Genomic DNA, 20,862 nt, shown 5'->3' on the forward strand with positions numbered 1-20,862 from the left:
TTATCTGGTTACCTTCCCATTGTTCTTTTGTTTGGCCTCTGGGGGTTGGGCGAATATCACTCCAACTTGCAGTACAGCAGTAAAGAGTGACTGAAGTTTATCAGAGCACAAGTCACATGACCAGGGGCAGCTGGGAAATTGACAATATGTCTAGCCCCATGTCAGATTTCAAAATTGAATATAAAAAAATCTGTTTGCTCTTTTGAGAAATGGATTTCAAGGCAAAATTCTGCTGGAGCAGCACTATTAACCGATTCATTTTGAAAAATATTTTTTTTTCCCATGACAGTATCCCTTTAAGCCTTGGTTTATAACCCGCTACAACTGAAGAAGTATGTCCCATAGGAACATCATTTTATTGGCTAAGTGCATAATTCTTCAGTCACTTCTTTGTTATATCTTTGTTAAGCCCCAGCAGGCATCCCTATAGTTCCTAGAAGTCTGTGCCTTCTGATATATTTCACCAGCAACTCAATGAGCATTTGCTGGGATCTGAACAAAAGGTGCTCAGGCAATGTTTTATGATGAGTCCATCTAGAGTCCATTATTTGCTTTCCAATATTAAGGGCTACTGATTAAAGTTGGAAAATTAGAGGCTTTTGTGTGTTTTGATTTTAAACTCTACTGCACACAATATAATGAGCTTGAGGAACAATTGACTTATGGTATTGTTAGCAAGGTGCACTATAGAATTTTGATTTTCTGTAACATAGTCATCATTAAAATGGCGGGTCTTCAGGGAATGTGCAAGGGCACCGTTTGATAAGCCATAAGAACATATTCCAAAGACAGGAACAAGTTCAGGAGAAGTCTTGCAGTCAAGAGTTGGTCAACTGAGGTGAAACATAGAAACAGTGTAGGTAATGTTCATGAAATCTTCTCCATGGTCCTTATATCTGCCCTTCTTTTCATAATTTTGTAGAGAACAGGTGAACAAGGCCATAAATTAAACTCTTCACTAGAAGGTGACCAGACCAGGCAGGCAGACTGTCTTGACCCGGGAAGCCCTGAAAACTGGGCTTTCTGGGTCAAATCCAGACAGATGGCAACCCTAGTCAAATCCCTCATTGTACAAAGAGATAATGCCTGCATTCCCAGGTTGTTTGTGTTGCTGGAATTTATTTCTCTAACAATTGCTAAACCCGTCTTATAAAAGCACCGAAATTAAATTTATCAAAAATGTGTTTGTTTCTTGGCAAAATAAATCTCCCCATGAGCAAACTGAACAGTGTACACAAAGGAAACAGCATGCATTTTCTGATTATTAGATAATTGCTTGGCCGGGTTTTAAACCGTATCTCTTACAAATCAACGAAGACGTCAGTCACTGAAAGCGCAAATTGAGACAAAGGCGGCAGAAGTCAAAGTCCAATTATAAAGTTTGGGTTAAAGAAAACCTCCTCCCACTTTTCCTTCATATGCTGAGAACAGAGAATGTGTAATAAATGTTATCTTAAATTCCTCCTCCAGTGTGTAGGCTGCAAACATAACAAAAATAGTCTGTAAACCAATTTTTGTTCCTATAAGCAAGTGCTTCAAACAGATTTCCCCTAGCACCTAATAATGAAATTTGTAGACATATATATTTGGCCACTCGGCAGCAGAGACTCTAAAATGATATATTTTTATATAATTGGTTTATTATTATTGTGCCAGTGGTTTACACTGCATTATATGCTGTTTTTCAGGGTCCTGCCATAGAGAGACCACTTTATTGTTAGATGACCAAAGTATTAGGGGGTCTAGAGTGACTTTCCAATAGTTTAGAAGATTTAGCTATTATTCGACATGTTTGGGTGACAAAGTGCTGGAAATGATCTTTAAGATGACAGTTAAGGCCCCCATATACGGGCTGATAAAAACTGTCGGCAGCTTATTGGGACATGTGTGGGGCCATCCGACGGGCTTTCCTGATCAATATCTGCCCAAAAGTTGGATTGTGCCCACATCTGTGCGTTTATGTGGTCCCGCGATCCGACCGCCCATATTGGGTGCATTATGATCCAATCATTGGGCGTTAGGGCCCTCGATCGGATCAGCCAGATATCACCCACTTCATTGTGGGCATATCGGGGAGAGATCCAATTGCTTGGCAACATCGCCAGACTAGCGAATCTCTACGTCTATGGCCACCTTTAGGGTGATTGTTAGAGTAGCCACCTTTGCCAGAAACTAGACTAAATGTGGCAATAGACGTTACAAGTTCAATCTTTCCTGCAACCAATGGTTAGTTTTCAATACTAACTGTTAGAGCTGAATTGTCTGATATACAAGTAGAAACAATCTAATTCTACCTGTATCTGTACCTGTACAATTCAGCACTAACAGTGGCCGATGTTCGGGTACCTTCAACTGCACCTGATCAAAATTTTCTGGCCAGCCCGATCAACGAGCCAATATCCAAGTCTTCTGCCAATATAGGCTGGCTCCTCTCTGTCCATAGACGCAGCGAATATTGATATTATTGGTGCGTCTATGACCACCTTTAGGGATGGAGGCTGTGATGTTAGGGGTGAGACTATGATGTTAGGGGTGGGGTCAGGGCCGGAATTAGGACTAGGCAGAGGAGATACATACCTAGGTGTAGGGGCACCAAGCACATGCCTCTTCTTCCTATCTACTGAAGAGGATGACTTTTGGAGCAAGCAAGTGCTTACACATGCTATGCGGGAGGTTGGGGCATGAGCGTGCTGTGTCTTGGGCATGTCAGTGACTTGGCCCGTCCCTGGGTGGACTGATAGTGTTTAGAGATGTGCCGGTAACTTCACAGGTAGTCATTGGGGCAGAGTTTTGTACAGGTTTCAGACCATTGAGGCAATGCTGAACCCAACAGTCCCAAAGAGAAACCAGGCTGTTTGGTTTAAGACCAGACCTTAGTGGTATACGTGAGAGCTTTTAAATCTCCTCATCTGCAGGTGCACCAGCAGCTCAATTGTCAATGCAAAGGTATTTTACAGCATTTTGCCACCCACTCATGAGCTAATTACCATAGCCGTTACCATAAAAGTGACTTTTTTTTATTTAAGATGTTTTTTTTCCTTCCCCTCTTAGAATTTGCTGAATCATAGAAGAAGAGAAGGGAGTAATTATATTCCACCCACAGCAGCATCTGATTATGCTGTTTAACATGCAGCATTGTTGTATACATCCAAGCTTCAGGTTGTTGCTTACACCAAGTGGAGATTATCCCCTGTGTATAGTCTGAGGGAAATGCTGTACTTGGGCAGGCAAGAGGCACGGAAATGGGTGCTAAAAGGTGACTGTAGGCATCTGCGTAATAATAATAAACTCCTACCAAACTGATGGAGAATTTGATCCAATTGTCACCTTCTTAAGCTTCTGATACGCACCAATAAAAAAATTGTATAATAAATCAATAAATGAAACCCCAACAGTCTTACCCGTTGTAAAGGTATTTTAAAATCTCAGCTGTCAATCATATATTGCCTGCCCTGCCTTTATGCCTCAGGCATAGAGACGGGGCAGGCAATTACTTTCACTTTCCATTCTACTTTTTCTATATGTTTTTGTCCGTCCCTCCTACCCATCTAATTGTGTAGCCACTGCATGGGAATGGGCATCATATCTCCGATGGCAGGACGCAAAGCTTCTCTTAATAAAAGTGTTGCAAAATGGCGGCTGCCGGCTTGCTGTGAGTATTTAATTCCAAGATTGAAGGAAACAGAATTTAAATAATTTATATAGTGTAAATATAGTTTATTTTGCTTGACTAACACAACAGAAAAGAATCTGGAATTATTTCTTTACCCTTTAAGGTGTGTTTCTCTAGTTCTTCATTGACTGCTTGGTTTCAGATATCAGACAGGTAGTTTTTTAGCGATGCAGAAAGCATCGGTTTGTGTAGCTAAAGGAAGTTTAAAATAGGGATGCACCGAATCCACTATTTTGGATTCGGCCGAACCCCCGAATCCTTTGTGAAAGATTCGGCCGAATACCGAATCCGAACCCTAATTTGCATATGCAAATTAGGGGTGGGAAGGGGGGAAAAATTTACTTCCTTGTTTTGTGACGAAAAGTCACGTGATTTCCCTCCCCATCCCTAATTTGCATATGCAAATTAGGATTCGGATTCGGTTCGGCCGGGCAGAAGGATTCGGCCGAATCCGAATCCTGCTGAAAAAGGCCGAATCTTGGCCGTATCCCGAACCGAATCCTGGATTCGGTGCATCCCTAGTTTAAAATAGATGTTCTATTGCTGTGAAACTGCCCAGGTAGTTTTTGTCAGAGCAGGCACAGAAATTGACATAACAGGTGGTGATTTAAAAGCAGAAAGCTCTTTCCAATTTTATTTCCAGACGGCTTTGAGTTAGCTTAAAATTTCCAAGGCACACACCTATGCAGAGTGTGTGCTTGGCTTCTTGTCTCGGAGCTGCGAAACTTCACCTCTCGTCAATGAAGTCTGACGTCAGTGAACTAATTGGCTATCCTTGTGCGTAGGTACCCTGACATGCCCACCGCTGCGGATGTTGTGAATGCCTTAGATCAACAGGCGCTTGCGTCCATCCTGAAGACATACGGGGAGGAGAGACACGCCAAGAAAATAGCTTCAGCTATCGTTCAAGCACGTAGCATATACCCCATCACCAGAACTCAGCAGCTAGCCAGCATTGTTACAGGTATCCTCATTAATTCTGAACTGTGTCTGAAAAAAAAAAGGAAAGAAAATATATTAATCCATGCGGTCCCAGAGGGATCTATTTGTCCTGAAAAATCATGCAGGATTTAAGCCTTTCTCTCCTTCTGATGGAGGCATCAGTGTCTTTGTTTCACTATCTTTGCTGATTAGTTTAATAATAGATTGGGCATGAATTGATTTCTCCTATCTGTCTGCCAGGGCGGAATATGAGAGGGTGATGTTTGATCGTTCCGTTCTGTTAGCATTCCGGTTGCATGTATGGCTCAAGCATGTCATGGCATTCAACTTCTGTCTTCAATTATTTAAAGGAGAAGGAAAGGCATCGTACACTTGGCGGTGCCAAATGTTAGGCACCCTCAAGTGGTTGTATTGACTTAAGCTGGCCACAGACGCAAAGATCCTTTTGTATGAATCAACATACCATCGGACTTCCCCATCTCCCGACCTGCCACTAACCATTCCGATCAAATAAAGTACAAAAGAACAGTTCGGCCCCTGACAGCAATCGTACTAAAGTTATGTCCAACCAAAGCTAGTCTCCCTCTAAAAATGGTACGATCGGCAATACATGCAGAGATATTACCCTCAGCCGACCGAAATCTTTTAACCTGTCCGTCCGATCGACCAAACGACCGATCTCCGCCAGACGAAAAATGTCGGGTCCGAAAATTGTACGAATCCTCGATTCGTACGATCAGATCTTTGCGTCTATGGCCAGCTTTACCTGAAACCCCAGGCCGGTGCTCCTATCAGCAGAAAACTGCACCGGCCCAGGGTTATACCAGTGAGCACCACGGAGCGATCCTCTTCCGTCTTCCTTCTTCTTCGCGCGGCTGCGCATGCGCAGTAGAACGAATAGCTGAACTTCAACTTAAAAGTCGGCTATTTCGCTGTGCATGAGTTTGCCCTGGGAAATTCGAAGAAAGAATAAGAGGATCGCTCCATGGTGCTCACTGGTAAAACCCCGGGCCGGTGCAGTTTTCTGCTGATAGGAGCAACGACCTGGGGTTTGAGGAAAGTAAATACATTCACTTGGGGGTGCCAGCAAGACTGAAAGAATTTGGTGGTAAAACACTCAGTGGACATTACCCAAGGCTGATGCAGATCCCCAGCCCAGTTAACTAAAAGCATTGGAGATGCCTAACAGTTTTGCACCCCAGTGATTTCACCTCATACCAATATTTGTGGTATGAAGATGTAGGAAGGAGAATTCAACCTCCAACTAATAAAAACCACTACCCTCCATAGTCCCTTCTCCCCCTGCACAGGTATTAACACTTGTAATTACCCCTCGTTGCAGAGTCAGGGCAATCGAAGCTCACGGGCGCCATCTTCCGGTGCTTCGGTAATCTTCAGGTCTTCTTCCGGCACTACGGTAATGTTTATCGTTTTCAGCGTATGCGCAGTTATCATGAAGCGGAAGACTGCTCCAACTGATGCAGATGCGCAGATACGACACTTACTTACCAAAGATTACCGAAGCACTGAAGATGGCACCCGTGAGCTCCGCTGCGCTGACTCTGCAACGAGGGGTAATTACAGGCTATGGGGCATTTACAGGTGTTAGCACCTGTGCGGGGGGGGACTATGGACTAGGGTAGGGGGGTTTTATTAGTTGGGGGGGTTGAATTCCCCTTTAAGGTATTGCTCCTTTGCTTGCCCTTTCCATGATATGCCGTGTGTAGCTGGCTGTGTATCAAGTGTCCACTAGGGCCCACACCTATCCTAGATAATCAAGCCTGCCATGGGATAACACCCGTAGACATTAGGGGTAATTAAAATGCATAAAAGTGTTTTAAAATTTTTGCAAATGTTTTTCAATTTAAAGGATAATGCACTTCTATAATGTATCATCATCTAGAGAAGGGATCCCCAAACTTTTTTTTATCTGTGAGCCACATTAAAATGTAAAAAAAGAGTTGGGGAACAACACAAGCTTGCAGAAAGTTCCTTGGTGTGCCAATTATTGGCTGTGATTGGCTATTGGTAGCCCCTGTGTAGACCGGCAGCCTACAGGAGGTTCTGTTTGGCAGGACAGCTAGTTTTATGCAACCAAAACTTGCCCCCCAAACCAGGAATTCAAAAATGAGCACCTGCTTTGAGTCCATTTTGAGCAATATCCAAGGGGTTGGAGAGCAATATGTTGTTCAAGAGCCACAGATTGGGGACCACTGATAATAGATGACAATATATAAGCAATATAGATCTATTATATATTGCCTAAAAGATGGATAATATCTTCTAGAAGAGCATTAGCTCTTAAAAATGGGCTAAACTTGTACCACCAATAAACAAAAGTGCTGTTCATGTATGTATAGTGCCCAGTGCCATTGATGAGAGCTTTGGACATGCAGAACTGTAGCGGATGAAATGCCGGCAACTGGTGGGCTTATTTTAGATACCATTCCTTCATGCCTTGGAAAAGACCCCAAGGGAAGCAGAAGGAAGGGTATGACTATTAACTCCTCTGTCTAACACTGACCTTCAGGGTTGATTGATAAGAGGCACTGGCAGCTAAAATCCTCTGCCTGGTTGCACTGTAGTCCAGTATGATTAAGGTCAATCAGAAATTACTTCTGACGGAGTAAGTGGTTGAGTATATTTATCAGTGGGTTCTGAATACATATAGTTACATAGTTAAGTTGGGTTGAATCATGTTCAACCCCTCCAAATGAAACCCAGCCCACATACCTACATTCACCCTCTGATACTATATATATACCAATATATATTTTAATTGTAGATTTTAGTATCACAAAAGTCTTGGGTTATGCTTGTCCAAAAAATCACCCAAGCCACTCTTAAAGATGGAATCAGCCCTCACAACATCATCCAGCTAGGCATTCTATAACCTCACTGTCCTCACAATGAAGAACCACCTACTCTGCTTCAAATTAAAGTTCTTTTCCTCTAGTCTAGGGGTGGCTTCTGGTCTGATGATCCATTTTATGGAAAAAAATTGCCTGATAGGGGTCTATAATGTCTTCTAATCATGTCCTCTCCAATCGTCATTTCTCCAGAGAAAACAACCCAACATTGACAATCTAACTTCATAATTTAAACCTTCCATCCCTCTAACCAGTTTAGCTGCACATCTTTGCACTCTCTCCAGCTCATTTATATCCTTCTTAAGGACTGGAGGCAAAAACTGGATTGCATACTCCTGGTAAGGCCTTACCAGGGACCTATAAAGAGGCAAAATCATGTTTTCATCCCTTGAGTTGAGGGATCCGAAAAGTTCATGTTGGGTCAACAGCTCTACATCAATATAAATGCAATCTAAATGTAGAAAGTGTTTTCAATCACATTTAGTTTATCTAGTGTCTGTTTTAATTTCCTTGGTTTATGAAATGCAAGAATGTGTTATAAACCTTCCCCTACAGTGGGAGCCAGTAAGGGCAATATATCTATGCATTCATTTAGCAGTTGTCAGGAGGTGGTGATCAGGTGTCGGCTGCAATTGTGATTGGCTGCCACTGCATCATAACCCTAATTGCTATTTCTTGTTCCAATTTGCTTCCACTTTTGTAACCGGGAAACAGCTCAGGTCACCTTGTTGGGCTCGCTGTGTGTTCTGACGTGTCTGGCAGGGATTCTTTATTCCCAGGCTGAAAACTTTTGTCGATGTTCCTTAACCACTGTCCATTTGCTTGTGCTCGTCTCAGTGGGAGTTACAAACTCAGGGTTTCCTAGAAGGAAGCCTGAATCTGCTCTTCTGCTGCACGTTCGATAATTGCTGCCGGTCCCTTTTGTCTTTGCCGTCATGATCTCTGCGAGTCCGTTCCAACTTGCTTTTACATTAGTGAAATGGGAAAACAATTTCCGGCGTCAACGTTGATGGGAAAGAGCGCTAATTAATCTCAGTGCAGTAGCCAATGTCTTGAGCAAATCATTGATTCGTAATGGAAACATGTGCATTATACTTATAAGTCGGAATTATGTTGCATATATATATATATGTGTTATGTTGATTATTAATTAGGACCAAACCCCTACATTTTGGAAAACTTCATAAAAAGGACCCGTTCATAAGCTTTCCGGTCAATAAATGTCATATATATTTATATGTATCTGTATTGAAAGTTATGTTTATGGGTACACATTGGTGGAGGAGGATTTAATATACATGATACGCATACACAAAAGTAGGGTCCTGAGCGATTCTTTATTACAAATTTCAATCACAGCGGTTGCCACTGGGTTTCTCTTCTCTTTTTAGATATTTATTCTCAAGTCTTTAAGATACAGATATGACTAGGTGGCTGTAATGCACAAATTGATAGTTTGAAGGTACTAATAAATATCATGCAAGCCATCCCTGGGAAGAACTGAAATTCTGTTTTCAAACGGGAAATGTGGCTTTTTAATTGTGTTCTTTGCACTAACATTGTTGCCACCCTCCAGTGCCAGCCCAAATGCCAAAGGTGCCCCAAGCCAGGCAGATAGTAGTGGCACATGTCTTTGGAGCATAGGTGGATGTGTCTAGGCACATGCATCTTCTGTCTGCCTACCTGTAGTTTGGTCCCTTCTAAAACTCCAGAGGGGGATTTGTTGCACTCAACAGTGATGGATGATTGGATGTTGCTCCCAGTGGTCTCAAAGCAGGTGCTTATTTTTGAATTCCAGGTTTGAAGGCAAGTTTTGGTTGTATAAAAACCAGGTGTACTGCCAAACAGAGTCTCAATGTAGGTTGACAATCCACATAGGGGCTACTAAATGGCCAATCACAGCCCTTATTTGGCACCCCAAGAACATTTGTCATGCTTGCTTTGCTCCCAATTACTTTTACTTCTGAATGTTGCTCATGGGTTCAAAAGGTTGGGGATCCCTAGTTTACAGGCAGGGGAAGGGTGTCTTTACTGACATCGTTCTCTGGTCAAATAACCAAGTATTCATCAGGCCTTATAAATAGTCAGTGGGGCTTAAGACAAAAAGATCAAAGGGCACGGTCTGCCATAACTGTGAATGTGGATTATAATGGAACAATAGAGGCATAGTTGTAGCAGCAATGAACCCATACAACCCTATAACCCCTACAGAGAGAGAGCGTAAATACAGGTCAGCAGAGGTTCTCCTTGCACTTATAACCATTCCGCAGGAGAATAATATACTGTAACAAGCGAAGTTGATAAATGCAGAAGAACAATGTGCACTGTTTGTCACTTACGGAGACGCTTATGTAGAACAAGGCTGAAGTGATTACTTTAACATGTTGTTTTTATCCCTCTGTCCTTATCAGCTGTCATGTACAAGCATCCCTGGTGAATTGCTGCGAACGAGCAGCTTGATAAGAGCCCTATCTACATTTCAGCACATTAACCTACACAAAGGCACAATGAACTTCCAGAGAGTTTCCCTTTCAGCTCCTGTTCCTCCATATTTCTTTTCATGAATTAGAAAAAAAACAGTCTTGGGTTCCCATGAATCAGCTGGTGACTTTGTTAGCTTGATACTGTTTAGTAATAAGTACGGCCCACAACAACAATTCACTGTCATAATATTTGTCTTAATATTTGCCTAACCATTGTCATTTGTCTTCTGTGGGCTGATTGAGCTGCTAATTCACATGAGCTGCTCCCTTGATGTTTGGAGGACAGGGCTGATTAATTTAGTTTGCTATATTGATATAGCGCCAACATATTCCATAGTGCTGTATAGGAATTCGTTCCCATCAGCCCCTTCCCCAGTGAAGCTCAGTGACTTGAGGGAGGGCCAAATGGGTCGTAAATGTTGCTTTTGAATCTGAGCTGAATGATGAGGATCAATTGCAAACTCACTGAACAGTTATGTCCCATGTGGCCCCCCTTAAAGTCGTTGACTAACTCAGAGTTAGAGAGCTGAAAAGCAGGATGTGGGGTTCTATTCTGTTCTGTTATACATCCAGCCACTCCAGCTTTTATACATTACATTTTTGGCTAACAAACTATATTAGATTTTTTTTTTTTATTTTGCACAACCTATCTATTTACCCAGTTTTTAATTGTAAACTGTGTGTGACTGTTATATATTATATAGCCAAGGTTCTTGTTAGCGCCTCTGCCGAGGGTGCTGCAATATTATCCCAGGGCGTTGTAGTTGAATAAACTGCAGTTTAACTGCTCAAACTTCTGTGTTTTATTCTCAGCACTACGTGTTTCGAGCCCTGGGAGGCTCTTTGTCAAGTCACTTACCCAGTTTTTATCTTTACACTGATCTGTTCCTTTAAAGGACAAGGAAAGTGTTAATCAACGAGAGAAAGGGTGAAAAACACACTGCGGCTCATTTATCAACACTGGACAAATTTGCCCATGGGCAGTTACCTATAGCAACTAAACAGTGATTTTTAGCTTTTTGAAGCCAGCTGCAAGTAGAACAATGAATGCAGCAATTTGATTGGTTGCCATGGGTTACTGCCCATGGGCAAATTTGCCCAGTGTTGACTGTTCCAAGGTTCCACCCAAGTTTCTCTAGCATCAATAGGTGCAGTTGTCAGGATGGACACAATATTGATCAACACAACTATACTTGTTTGGTTGAAAATATAATGAATGGCGTCAATACAACATTTGTGTCCATTGTAGTGTAACAGCACCCCTACTTGTGGTCATAAATTACCAAAATTACACTATGTACCATATTGCGGTCATAACTGAACCTTTTTAGTGTTCAAAAAAAGTCTTTATCTTTCAATTTACATGATCATTCCAGACACAGGCAATAGTACGGTTGGCCCAAAGCCTGTGGGTGAGTTTGGGTTGAAATTTGGCCAACCATTGCAGGTGCAGGTTAGGTGTGCGTCAAACTGGGGAAGTACATTCCTCCTCTGTTTCCGAAGATACATATAAGTAGTGTACAAAAGAGTGCAAGACGGTGTGGGTACAAGTTGGGTGCAGGTTTGTGGGTTTAGGTCAGAAAAGAAAAGCTATATGTGGTAGTCAAGAGTCACCTTTTTTTGCTGCAAAATATTTATGTTATAAAATACTCTTTCCCATAAGAAGAATTTGAACCATAGTTTTCCTTCAATTAGGTTTCATAGCATAATCACTAGACTTTATTCTATAATGGAATGCTATGCAACAGCATCTATATTCGGATTGATGGTAAGGTACCTTACCCTATGTATCAGCTCCTTCCCTCTTTGTACCCCTATTATTCTCACTTCATATGATGAGAAAGTGACAGTTGCTGGGGATCCTGTAAGTTACTATAGCAATCTAGCAGTAAACAAATACGCAAAAAACAGTTTTTAGCCTAACGTGGGTCATCCAAGCTGTTGGTTCAGTTTCGCATCTGGGTATGTAGAATGTGTGGGTGAAAGCCAGTGTTACATAACTTCTGTATTACTCACCGCTAAATAATGTTTGCAAACTGTCTTACATCAGCTATTTTCTTATCACAGAGAGACGCTTCAAACCCACCTATATTTGTAGTAAAAATATACCCACATAAAAACTGTTCTGGTGTTAAAAATTGCACATTTTGCTTCTTTAAAAAGCTCCAATATGTTTCTCAGGACAGTAATATACACGAGACATAAATAATATACGCCATGTACCCTCATAATACACAGGAGGCATTAATATCAGATTTGCAACCAGGATCTTGAACCAGAACAGTTTAAAAACGGCTGTAAGATAGAATTTCATTGTACGTGGAAAACGAGAAGGTGAAAACCAGGGTGCAATGAAAGCAATAATGGAGTAACATTGGCCTAATAACAAAACCAACTGAATTTGCTACAAGGGTGAAGGCTAAGGTATATATAGCCTAAAGTTTATCTTAGCAACATTTTTCTCTATATAAATGGCGGTTACAAACCTTTTTAGAATTGTTGCTAGACAAGGTACTGTATATTAAGTCATATATATATATGTCTTTATTAGAGATGTTGGTGCAAATGCTTGAAGTGGCCACTTACTGTATTATTAAAAATATCCAAGGAAGCAAAACAAAGACAAAAGAGATCCTCTAATGCCCTAGACATGAGCCCACCCTAAAACAAATGTGCCATGCCCCTCAAATGGTAGAAAAAAAAAGTTCAAACAAAAATGTATAATAGTTACAAAATTTAGAGACAATCCCGCTGAAAAAACACCAGCTTTTTTATTGTTTTTATAACTTTTTGGAATACAGGATATGATGTCACTGACATAAGATTGAGGAGGATGTAGCTTCAATTTATGAGTTTGCCAGGTCTAAGATGGGGAAGGAACTCTGGCGAAAGAGGTAACGTTCTATAAAATTCACATTGAAAATTTGTTTGGCGATAGGGTGTGAAAATTTGCTAACGATGTACTCTAATGCTAGCGAGTTGTCCTCTACGCCTGTTAGTAAATTGGCGATGTCCCTGCGAATGGCGTTTCTGGTGAATTTTCGTTAGCGACGGCCACTTCGCCCTTTAATAAATCTGCTCTATAGAGTCATATAGCCATAAATCCATGCATTTCAGAGACAAGTAAAAGCAGCAAGGGACAACCTATGAGGCTTAAATCATAAGTAAGGAAGTTAATAAGAAGGATGAAGAGAACATTTAAACCCTTTAGAGAGACCCCTTTATAGTTGTAAGACATTTTTTTGTAATGTCTAAAAATATTGGAGTTGTAAACAGCACTGAAGAAGGCAAAAATAGAAAACAAGGAATTGATTGCTTCACTGGCAAAGATCAATCTCAGTATATCAACAGTAAAAAGATGCAGGTCAAGAGTGTGGATCCATTAGAAAATGGACCATGAGCCAGTGTTACAAGCCTAACAGTGTAGTAGTTAGTGACTAACACAGGTCATTATATGTGCACCTAAAGCTCTTATATTTAGCCGGGTCACTTGTTAAGACTTTATCACACTTCCCCTTAACTATTATTTTTCCAACAAATGGGAGTAAATATAATGTAATTCCAGCAATTAAAGGTGAATTCAACCCGTAGTTAAAAAAAAAAGCATCCCCCCTACCCTGGGTAGACCCTCATCCCCCCCCAGCCTACATGCCCCCCCCATGCAGATTTTGGCCTTGGAGTTCACGGCAGCCACCTTCTTCTGTCTTTTTCAGAAGTTTCGGTGCATGCGCAGTTGGAATAAATTTCCGGTTCCGAACCACTGCACAGGTGCCGAAAGTCATGAAAATTTGTCGGAAATATTTGTGACTTTCAGCACATGCGCAGTTGTTCAGCACCGTAAATTTACTCCGAATGCGCATGAACCAAAAATGCTGTCACCAGAGAAGAAGAAGTTGGCTGCTGTGAATCGCTGAGTCCAAAAGATGTGCCATAGTGTTCTACAGTTGTATACTTTTATTTATTAACTTGCAGGAAATCACTGAAAGCGATATATCTGTTAATTGTGACATTCATTGTTGATAAATAGAAGGTTTGCACTTAAGATAGATGCATCCTTGATGGAGAAGAACCTAGAAGTTCAGCAAGATATTCTCTTTTAAATGGGGTAAAGTGATGGCAGGAAAGTGCAGTTTTGGTGTCCAAGGGACATTAATGAAATAATGTTCAGAGAAGAACAACCAAAGGAAATTACTGAAATAGTGTTTAGAGGACAATGACCAAGCTTATAAAAGGTATAGAAGATCTGGCCAGTCTTTACCAGGCATTAGGCTTTGAAGGGCATCGCTTTGTATAATTATACAAGGGGCCCATACAATACAGTCTATGGCAGTGATCCCCAACCAGCAGCTGGCGAGCAACATGTTGCTCACCAACCCCTTGGATGTTGCTTTCATTGGCCTCAAAGCTTATGCTTATTTTTGAATTCCAGGCTTGGAGGCATGTTTTAGTTGAATAAAAATATGGGGTACTGCCAATAAAGCCTCCTGTAGGCTGCTAGTCCTCATAGGGGCTACCAAATAGCCAATTACAGCCCTGTTTGTCTTCTACAGGAACTTTTTCATGCTTGTGTTGCTCCCCAACTCTTTTTGCATTTGAATGTGGCTCACGGGTAAAAAAGGTTGGGGACCCCTGGTCTATGGTACCAGTATGACACATGGACACCCCTTTTATTATGGCTACTAATGCACAGAAGTGTTTCGTGGGTCTCTTGCTGCCTTTCTGATGCTGCTCCCTCGCACCTGGCGCATACCATTGTCAGCACCTGTGTAGGTGTAGGGGGCCGCATCACTCTCCGCACAAGCAAAGCCGAAAATTCAGATTTAAATATTGGAATTTCGGCTCCTAAAGTTACCAGGAGCTGCTTTTTTGCCATCCCTGGCAACGTCCCGGCTGCTGCCACCTGAGGCTAATTTCTCAACTTGCCTTATAGCAGCAGCGCCAATGCAACATCACTAGTAGATTGGTTCAGTGATTAATCCACCTCTAATAACTTGTGGATATCTACAAACAATGCACTGAAAATAGTCCATTGTTATTACCTATATTATTTGTGGCCATTCTTTACCAGTCTTATTTCAGCTTAAAATGAGACCATTTTTTTGTAGTCATTCTTCTTGCCGAAATGAGATTGGTGAGGAATGACTTACAAAGGGAAGAGGTAATAATCAGTGGCTGAGACCCAAGGCTCTCCCAGCTCTTAGCATGACCAATGAAGTCTACATGGTTTGTTGATAAGCCTTGGTGGATTAACCAACAATTTTGGTGTTCACAGTGCATGGCTCGTGGTTCAAGAGGACTGATTTTAGAAACAATACCTTAGGAGTATCTAAAACAGGTATTATACATTCATTCATGTAGCCTAATTGGTCTCAGCTTGGGCCTCCTAGTTGGGTGAGCCCTACAGATTGGATTCCGCTCCTACAGTATAGCTTCTCAAACCAGTTTTTCTGATTACGGTAACTGTTTTAGGGATATTGATGCCTCTTCACAGGTAGATTGATATTGTGCCTGTGCTACTGTGTGTATATCTTTAAACCATGCACAGCTGGTGGGTCATATTAACAGGTGCGAGAGCCTTGGGTCTTTGCCACTAAATCAAATCCATTATCTTTACTTATTTCCTTTGTAATCATTGTTCAACAGTCTCGTTTCAAGTTTGCCTTTATTACTCACATCCTAATTGCTCAGTTCAGACACAAAACTCAGGCTAGAAGCTTAATTGTACCTTACGGCATCTTGATGATTGGTTTATCAAATTAAAAACCCCGTTGAGAAAGGATTATTAAAGGGGAGGGTGGCTGTTGAATTTAAAGCCAAAGCAACAGCTTTCGTATTAAAACTTTACGATGATGTTCATTGAGAGTTTCCCCCTCCTCCCCGTGTCCTTTACGACAACCTAAATATGTAAAGCCCGTTATATCTAGGTTCATGGACTTTAATTAACAGTTAGAAAATTGTAATATCACTTGAATTTTAGATTGGTGAGAATTCAACACTGTATTAAGCAGCCTAGACAAAAGGACATGAAATGCGTCAGAGAGACTTATTAAATGCAATGCAAATTCAATAGCCAGATTCCTGCAAACAGGTGCGAGAGATGAATTAATTTTTAAACTCCACCACTCTCACTCTGGGGATTTTCATGCATCGCATTGACAGCCACAGCACGTTGACTATTTCATCCACGAGCTTAAAAAATTTCCAGCGCAGTTTCATTGGGAAACCTTACCCGATGCTTAACCATTCCTCTGCCTGGTGGGCTCTGCATCCCTGCACGATGCTTGGGTTGCTGGTTCTTAAACAGTTAAAAGAACAGGGAGTAAAAAAAAATGAAGCAGGGCCCTACAGTCTCCTACCACGGGAAATGTTAATTTCTTTCTCTGGGATTTCAAATCATTCATCTAGCCAGAAGCACACCGAGTTTTTATGAATGAAATCCATCTTGCCGGCTGAATACAAATGCTTCTCTATTATCATATTGTTCTATTACCCTGCGAGATTCTGTTTAACTTGTAATATGATTTTCTTCGGTGAATTAGCATCCGGCTATTTGCTCTATTCCACATATATTCCAGGACTTTAACCCATTCAGGAACAGAGCATGCCTAAATATAACAAGAATTAGTAATGGCTGAATAAATTCGGCAGGCACAAATTCACGGCGAATTTCTGCATTTCCGCACCGGCGAATAAATTTGCGTTGTGTCAGCGTTAAAACTGTTGTGTGTCAACATTATCTGGACATTGACTTTAATGCGGGTGTCAAAATTGGCGCAGGCATCAACATTCTCGTATTGCAAATTTTTTGGCAATTCGCGTATCAAAGCAAAACGGGACAAATTCGCCCATTGCTGATAATAATCCTTTTCTAATCTATAACTGGATTGTAGATTTGTCATGGTATTATAATTATAATTATTATACAGTATATGGACCCATAATCACATATTAGGAGGCTTTGTTTTAATCTTTTGCAATCTTTGACATTGAAAAACCCACCCAATCCTGCCCAGTTATACTTGGACATGACCCATAATTTGCCCGAGCCCCTGCCCACGTGCCGTTAAGCTACACCCCATTTGGTGTCCGTGATTCCGGACTCCCAATATTAGAAAAGTTAGGTAGGTGTGGGCAAGACAGCCCTTGTTGAAGATCAATTAACAGTGTAGCAGAGGCCTGCATTAAGGGGGTTATTTATCAAAACCCGAATGTTTCTGATTGATTAAAAAAAGTCCGACCAAACTAAAATCCACGATTTGACCTTATTTATTATTAAAAAAGCTTGATTTAATCAGATCGGGAAAAACTCGATAAAATTAAGAGAAACCGTGATTCGCATGTTTTTTTCACCAAATCGCTCAATCTTTTCTAGATTTTTCCTGAAAAGCCAGAATGTTTTCGATTTTTGCCTGAAAAGCCTGAAATAGTCTGACTTTCGGACTAATTCCAGCAGAATTAAAGCCATGCATTAAAGAAATATCCATTGATGGCATTGGGGAGGGTGTGGAATCCCTATGGGTAGAGATTTCAACTGGGCAAAAGATTACAAAGAAATGATCATTGGTGTACGCTATGAACCACCTTGTATAAGTGATGAGAATGAAGCCCAGCTGCTTTTACAAATAGAAGTGGCTTTGCAACTAGGTCAAGTTATTACTATGGGTGACTTTAATTATCCAGACATTGACTGGGGAAATGGAGTTGCCAAAAGCTAGTAGGTTTGTAAATATGCTGAATGACAACTTTTTATTTCAGCTTGTTCAAGATCAACTAGGAATGTCTCTTTTGGATCTTGTAATAACTAACAATACTGAACTCATCTCTAGCATTTGTGTGGGTGAGCATTTAGGGAATAGTGATCATAACATGGTCTCCTTCGAGATTCTGTTGCAGAAACAACTCTATAAGGGAACAACTAAAACGCTACATTTTAGACGTGCAAACTTCAACAGTATAAGGGCATCTCTGCAACATATTAAGTGGGAAATGCTTTTCACAGGGTTAAACATGGATCAAAAATTGGACATTTTCAAGCATTCAAGCAGAAACATTTATCAGGTACAAGGAGGCCAATAAAAATCAAAATGAGCTTAGCTCTGTGATTGCCAACCCTCTTTACTTAATTTTTCAGGATTCATTGAGGTCTGGCATTATGCCGAGAGTCTGGTGTATTGCTAATGTGGTGCCACTATTCAAAAAGGGATCCTATTCTCAGCCTCAAAACTATAGACTGGTTAGTCTGTCATCAGCGCTAGGAAAAGCTTTTCGAAGGGGTATTAAGGGAAGTTACTGGAATTCATCACAAATCATAATACTATGAGTTTTGCCAGCATGGTTTTATGCGTAATAGATTTTGCCAGAATAATTTAATTTCCTTTTATGAGAAGGCGAGCAGGGACCTTGATACCGGGATGGCAGTGGATGTGATTTACTTTGCTAAAGCATTTGACACAGTGCCACACAGGAGGTTACTGGTTAAATTAAGGAATATTGGCCTGGAACATAGTATTTGTACCTGGATATTTGTACTGGCTAAAAGATAGATTGCAGATAGCGGTGGTAAATGAAACATTTTCTAATTGGACCAGTGTTGTTAGTGGAGTACCGCAGGGCTCTGTAGATGGTCCTTTGCTTTTCAACTTGTTTATTAATGACCTGGAGGTGGGCATTGAAAGTACTGTTTCTATCTTTGCTGATAGAAAATTGTGCAGAACTATAGGTTCCATGCAGGATGCTGCCACTTTGCAGAATGATTTGACTAAATTCGAAAAACTGGGCAGCAAACTGGAAAATGAGGTTCAGTGTTGATAAATGCAGGTTATGTATTTTGGCAAAAATAATATAAATGCAAGTTATACACTAAAGGGCAGATTTATTAAGGTTCGAATGGTACATTCAAATTCTTTTTAATTTTGTTCGGTTAAAAATTATCATTTTAAATCACCAACTCGAATTTTAATTAGAATGTGAGATTTATCCCTGGAAACAGTTCTAGTTCGAAATTTCGGCACCTAAAACCTTCTGAGTTCATGTACAAGACAGTTGAACCATTTGAATATCTTGATTGCCTTCCTGATATTTGAGTTTTTTTTCGGAAAACTCGATTCAAATTTGAATTTTAACGTAATTTGTATTGCGAGGGTAATCTATCAAGGTTGGGGTTGTTTTCTCTGGAAAAAGGACGCTTGTGAGGGGACATGATTAGACTTTACAAGTACATTAGAGGACATTATAGACAAATAGCAGGGGACCTTTTTACCCATAAAGTGGATCACCGTACCAGAGGCCTCCCCTTCAGACTAGAAGAAAAGAACTTTCATTTGAAGGAACAGAGTAGGGGGTTCATCACAGCGAGGACAGTGAGGTTGGGGAATGCACTGCCGGGTGATGTTGTGATGCTGATTCAGTTAATGACTATAAGAGGGACTTGGATGATTTCTTGGACAAGCAGAATATCCAAGGCTGTTGTGATACTAAACTCTATAGTTAGTGTATGGGTTTATAGAATTTATGTGAGTGTATGGAGGGGTCAGTGTGTGTATGTATGGATTCTGGGTTTCATTTGGAGAGGTTGAACTTGAAGGACTTTGGTCTTTTTTCAACCTGATCTAACTATGTAACTATGTAATTAAAGGGAATTTAAGCACACCAAAAAAATAAAATGATGCTTAAGAAAAATGAAGATACATTTAGAACATATTGTACTGTATTTCTGGGTTTCCAAACCTTTTAAACCAAGTCAGTCTGATCCAATCATTGATCCAAATCATTGACATGATTTACTAAACTGCCCTATAGATAATGGGCTGAATTATGGCCAAATATCTGTCCAGTAGACAAAGGGGAGGACCACATACATGGGCCAATAAACTGGGGCCGTGGTCTGAAGGGGCTGAATCTACATCTTCTATTGACCCAAGTAAGGCCAGCTTCACGGGAAATGGACCTTGATTGTGTTTGGGGCTACTAAGCTTTGCATTTAAGCTCATTTTATTTGATAAAGTATTTTATATCAATGTTCTGTCTGTAATATTTTACATTTCCTCTTATTCTCAGGTGCTTCGATTCATTCTCGGACAGATCTTCTTCAACGGCCAGCACATGTGGCGACTAAAACTTTTCAGGCGCTCCGAATCTTTGTAAATAATGAACTGAATGAACTTTATGCAGGGCTAAGCACAGCCGAGCGGTTCATAAAGCCCGGTGGAAGGCTTGTTGCCATTTCTTTCCATTCCCTTGAAGACCGCATTGTGAAGAGGTTCCTCCATGGAATAGACATGGCTGATAAGCCAAATTTAGCGGCGAGGCATAAAATAAGGCAAGGCCAGAGAAACAGCAAAGAGTTTGAGGATGAAGAATTTGAAATGCCACAATCTAGTTCAGCTTGGACTGTTATCCAAAAAAAAGTGCTCACACCCCAATACCAAGATGTTTTAGAAAACCCACGTGGGCGGTCTGCTAAACTGAGAGCAGCTATAAAACGATGAGTCTTGTTTTATTTTATTTGATAGGGCCATTGTATTGACTAGTTATCTATAGAACAAACAATGTGTTTTATATGATTTTTCCCCATTAAAATAAACATGGATGTCTTGTGTCTGAATGCTGGAATATTTTTTTGGCATATATCAAGCCTTAAAGTTGGCCATTCATCTCCTTTTCCCCAAAAGAACACTATGGATAGTAGTAATCATTGAACCCCAATAAAAGTTGTATAACAACAAAGTGACAACCGGCCATGTCACATATATCAGTGGTACTACTGCCCTTCAGGGGATTTCATTCATCGATTTGCATTGACTTTTTTTCAAGAACTTGCTTATTACTCCATTTTTCCCTTAAAATAATGTAGATCTCCCTGTAATTGCTGTGTCTTGTTCAGGTGATATTAAGG

At 40.8% G+C, this 20,862-nt stretch overlaps 1 protein-coding gene across 3 annotated transcripts in view; it reads left to right on the forward strand.

Moving 5' to 3' along the window:
* The window catches only part of mettl15.S (methyltransferase like 15 S homeolog), a 109,003-nt gene extending 88,432 nt beyond the window's left edge, over positions 1 to 20,571 (forward strand). For 2 of the 3 annotated variants that reach the window (XM_018259571.2, XM_041591300.1), the window contains 2 exons: positions 4,459 to 4,637; positions 20,025 to 20,571. In XM_018259571.2, the coding sequence (XP_018115060.1) occupies positions 4,459 to 4,637; positions 20,025 to 20,455 (610 nt within the window). In that variant the 3' untranslated portion in view covers positions 20,456 to 20,571. The remainder of the gene's footprint in view (positions 1 to 4,458; positions 4,638 to 20,024) is intronic. The other variant, NM_001091914.1, reaches the window with a different exon arrangement.
* Positions 20,572 to 20,862: the final 291 nt, after the last annotated feature.

The sequence above is a fragment of the Xenopus laevis genome, chromosome 4S (assembly GCF_017654675.1).
Source record: "Xenopus laevis strain J_2021 chromosome 4S, Xenopus_laevis_v10.1, whole genome shotgun sequence".
NCBI lineage: Eukaryota > Metazoa > Chordata > Amphibia > Anura > Pipidae > Xenopus > Xenopus laevis.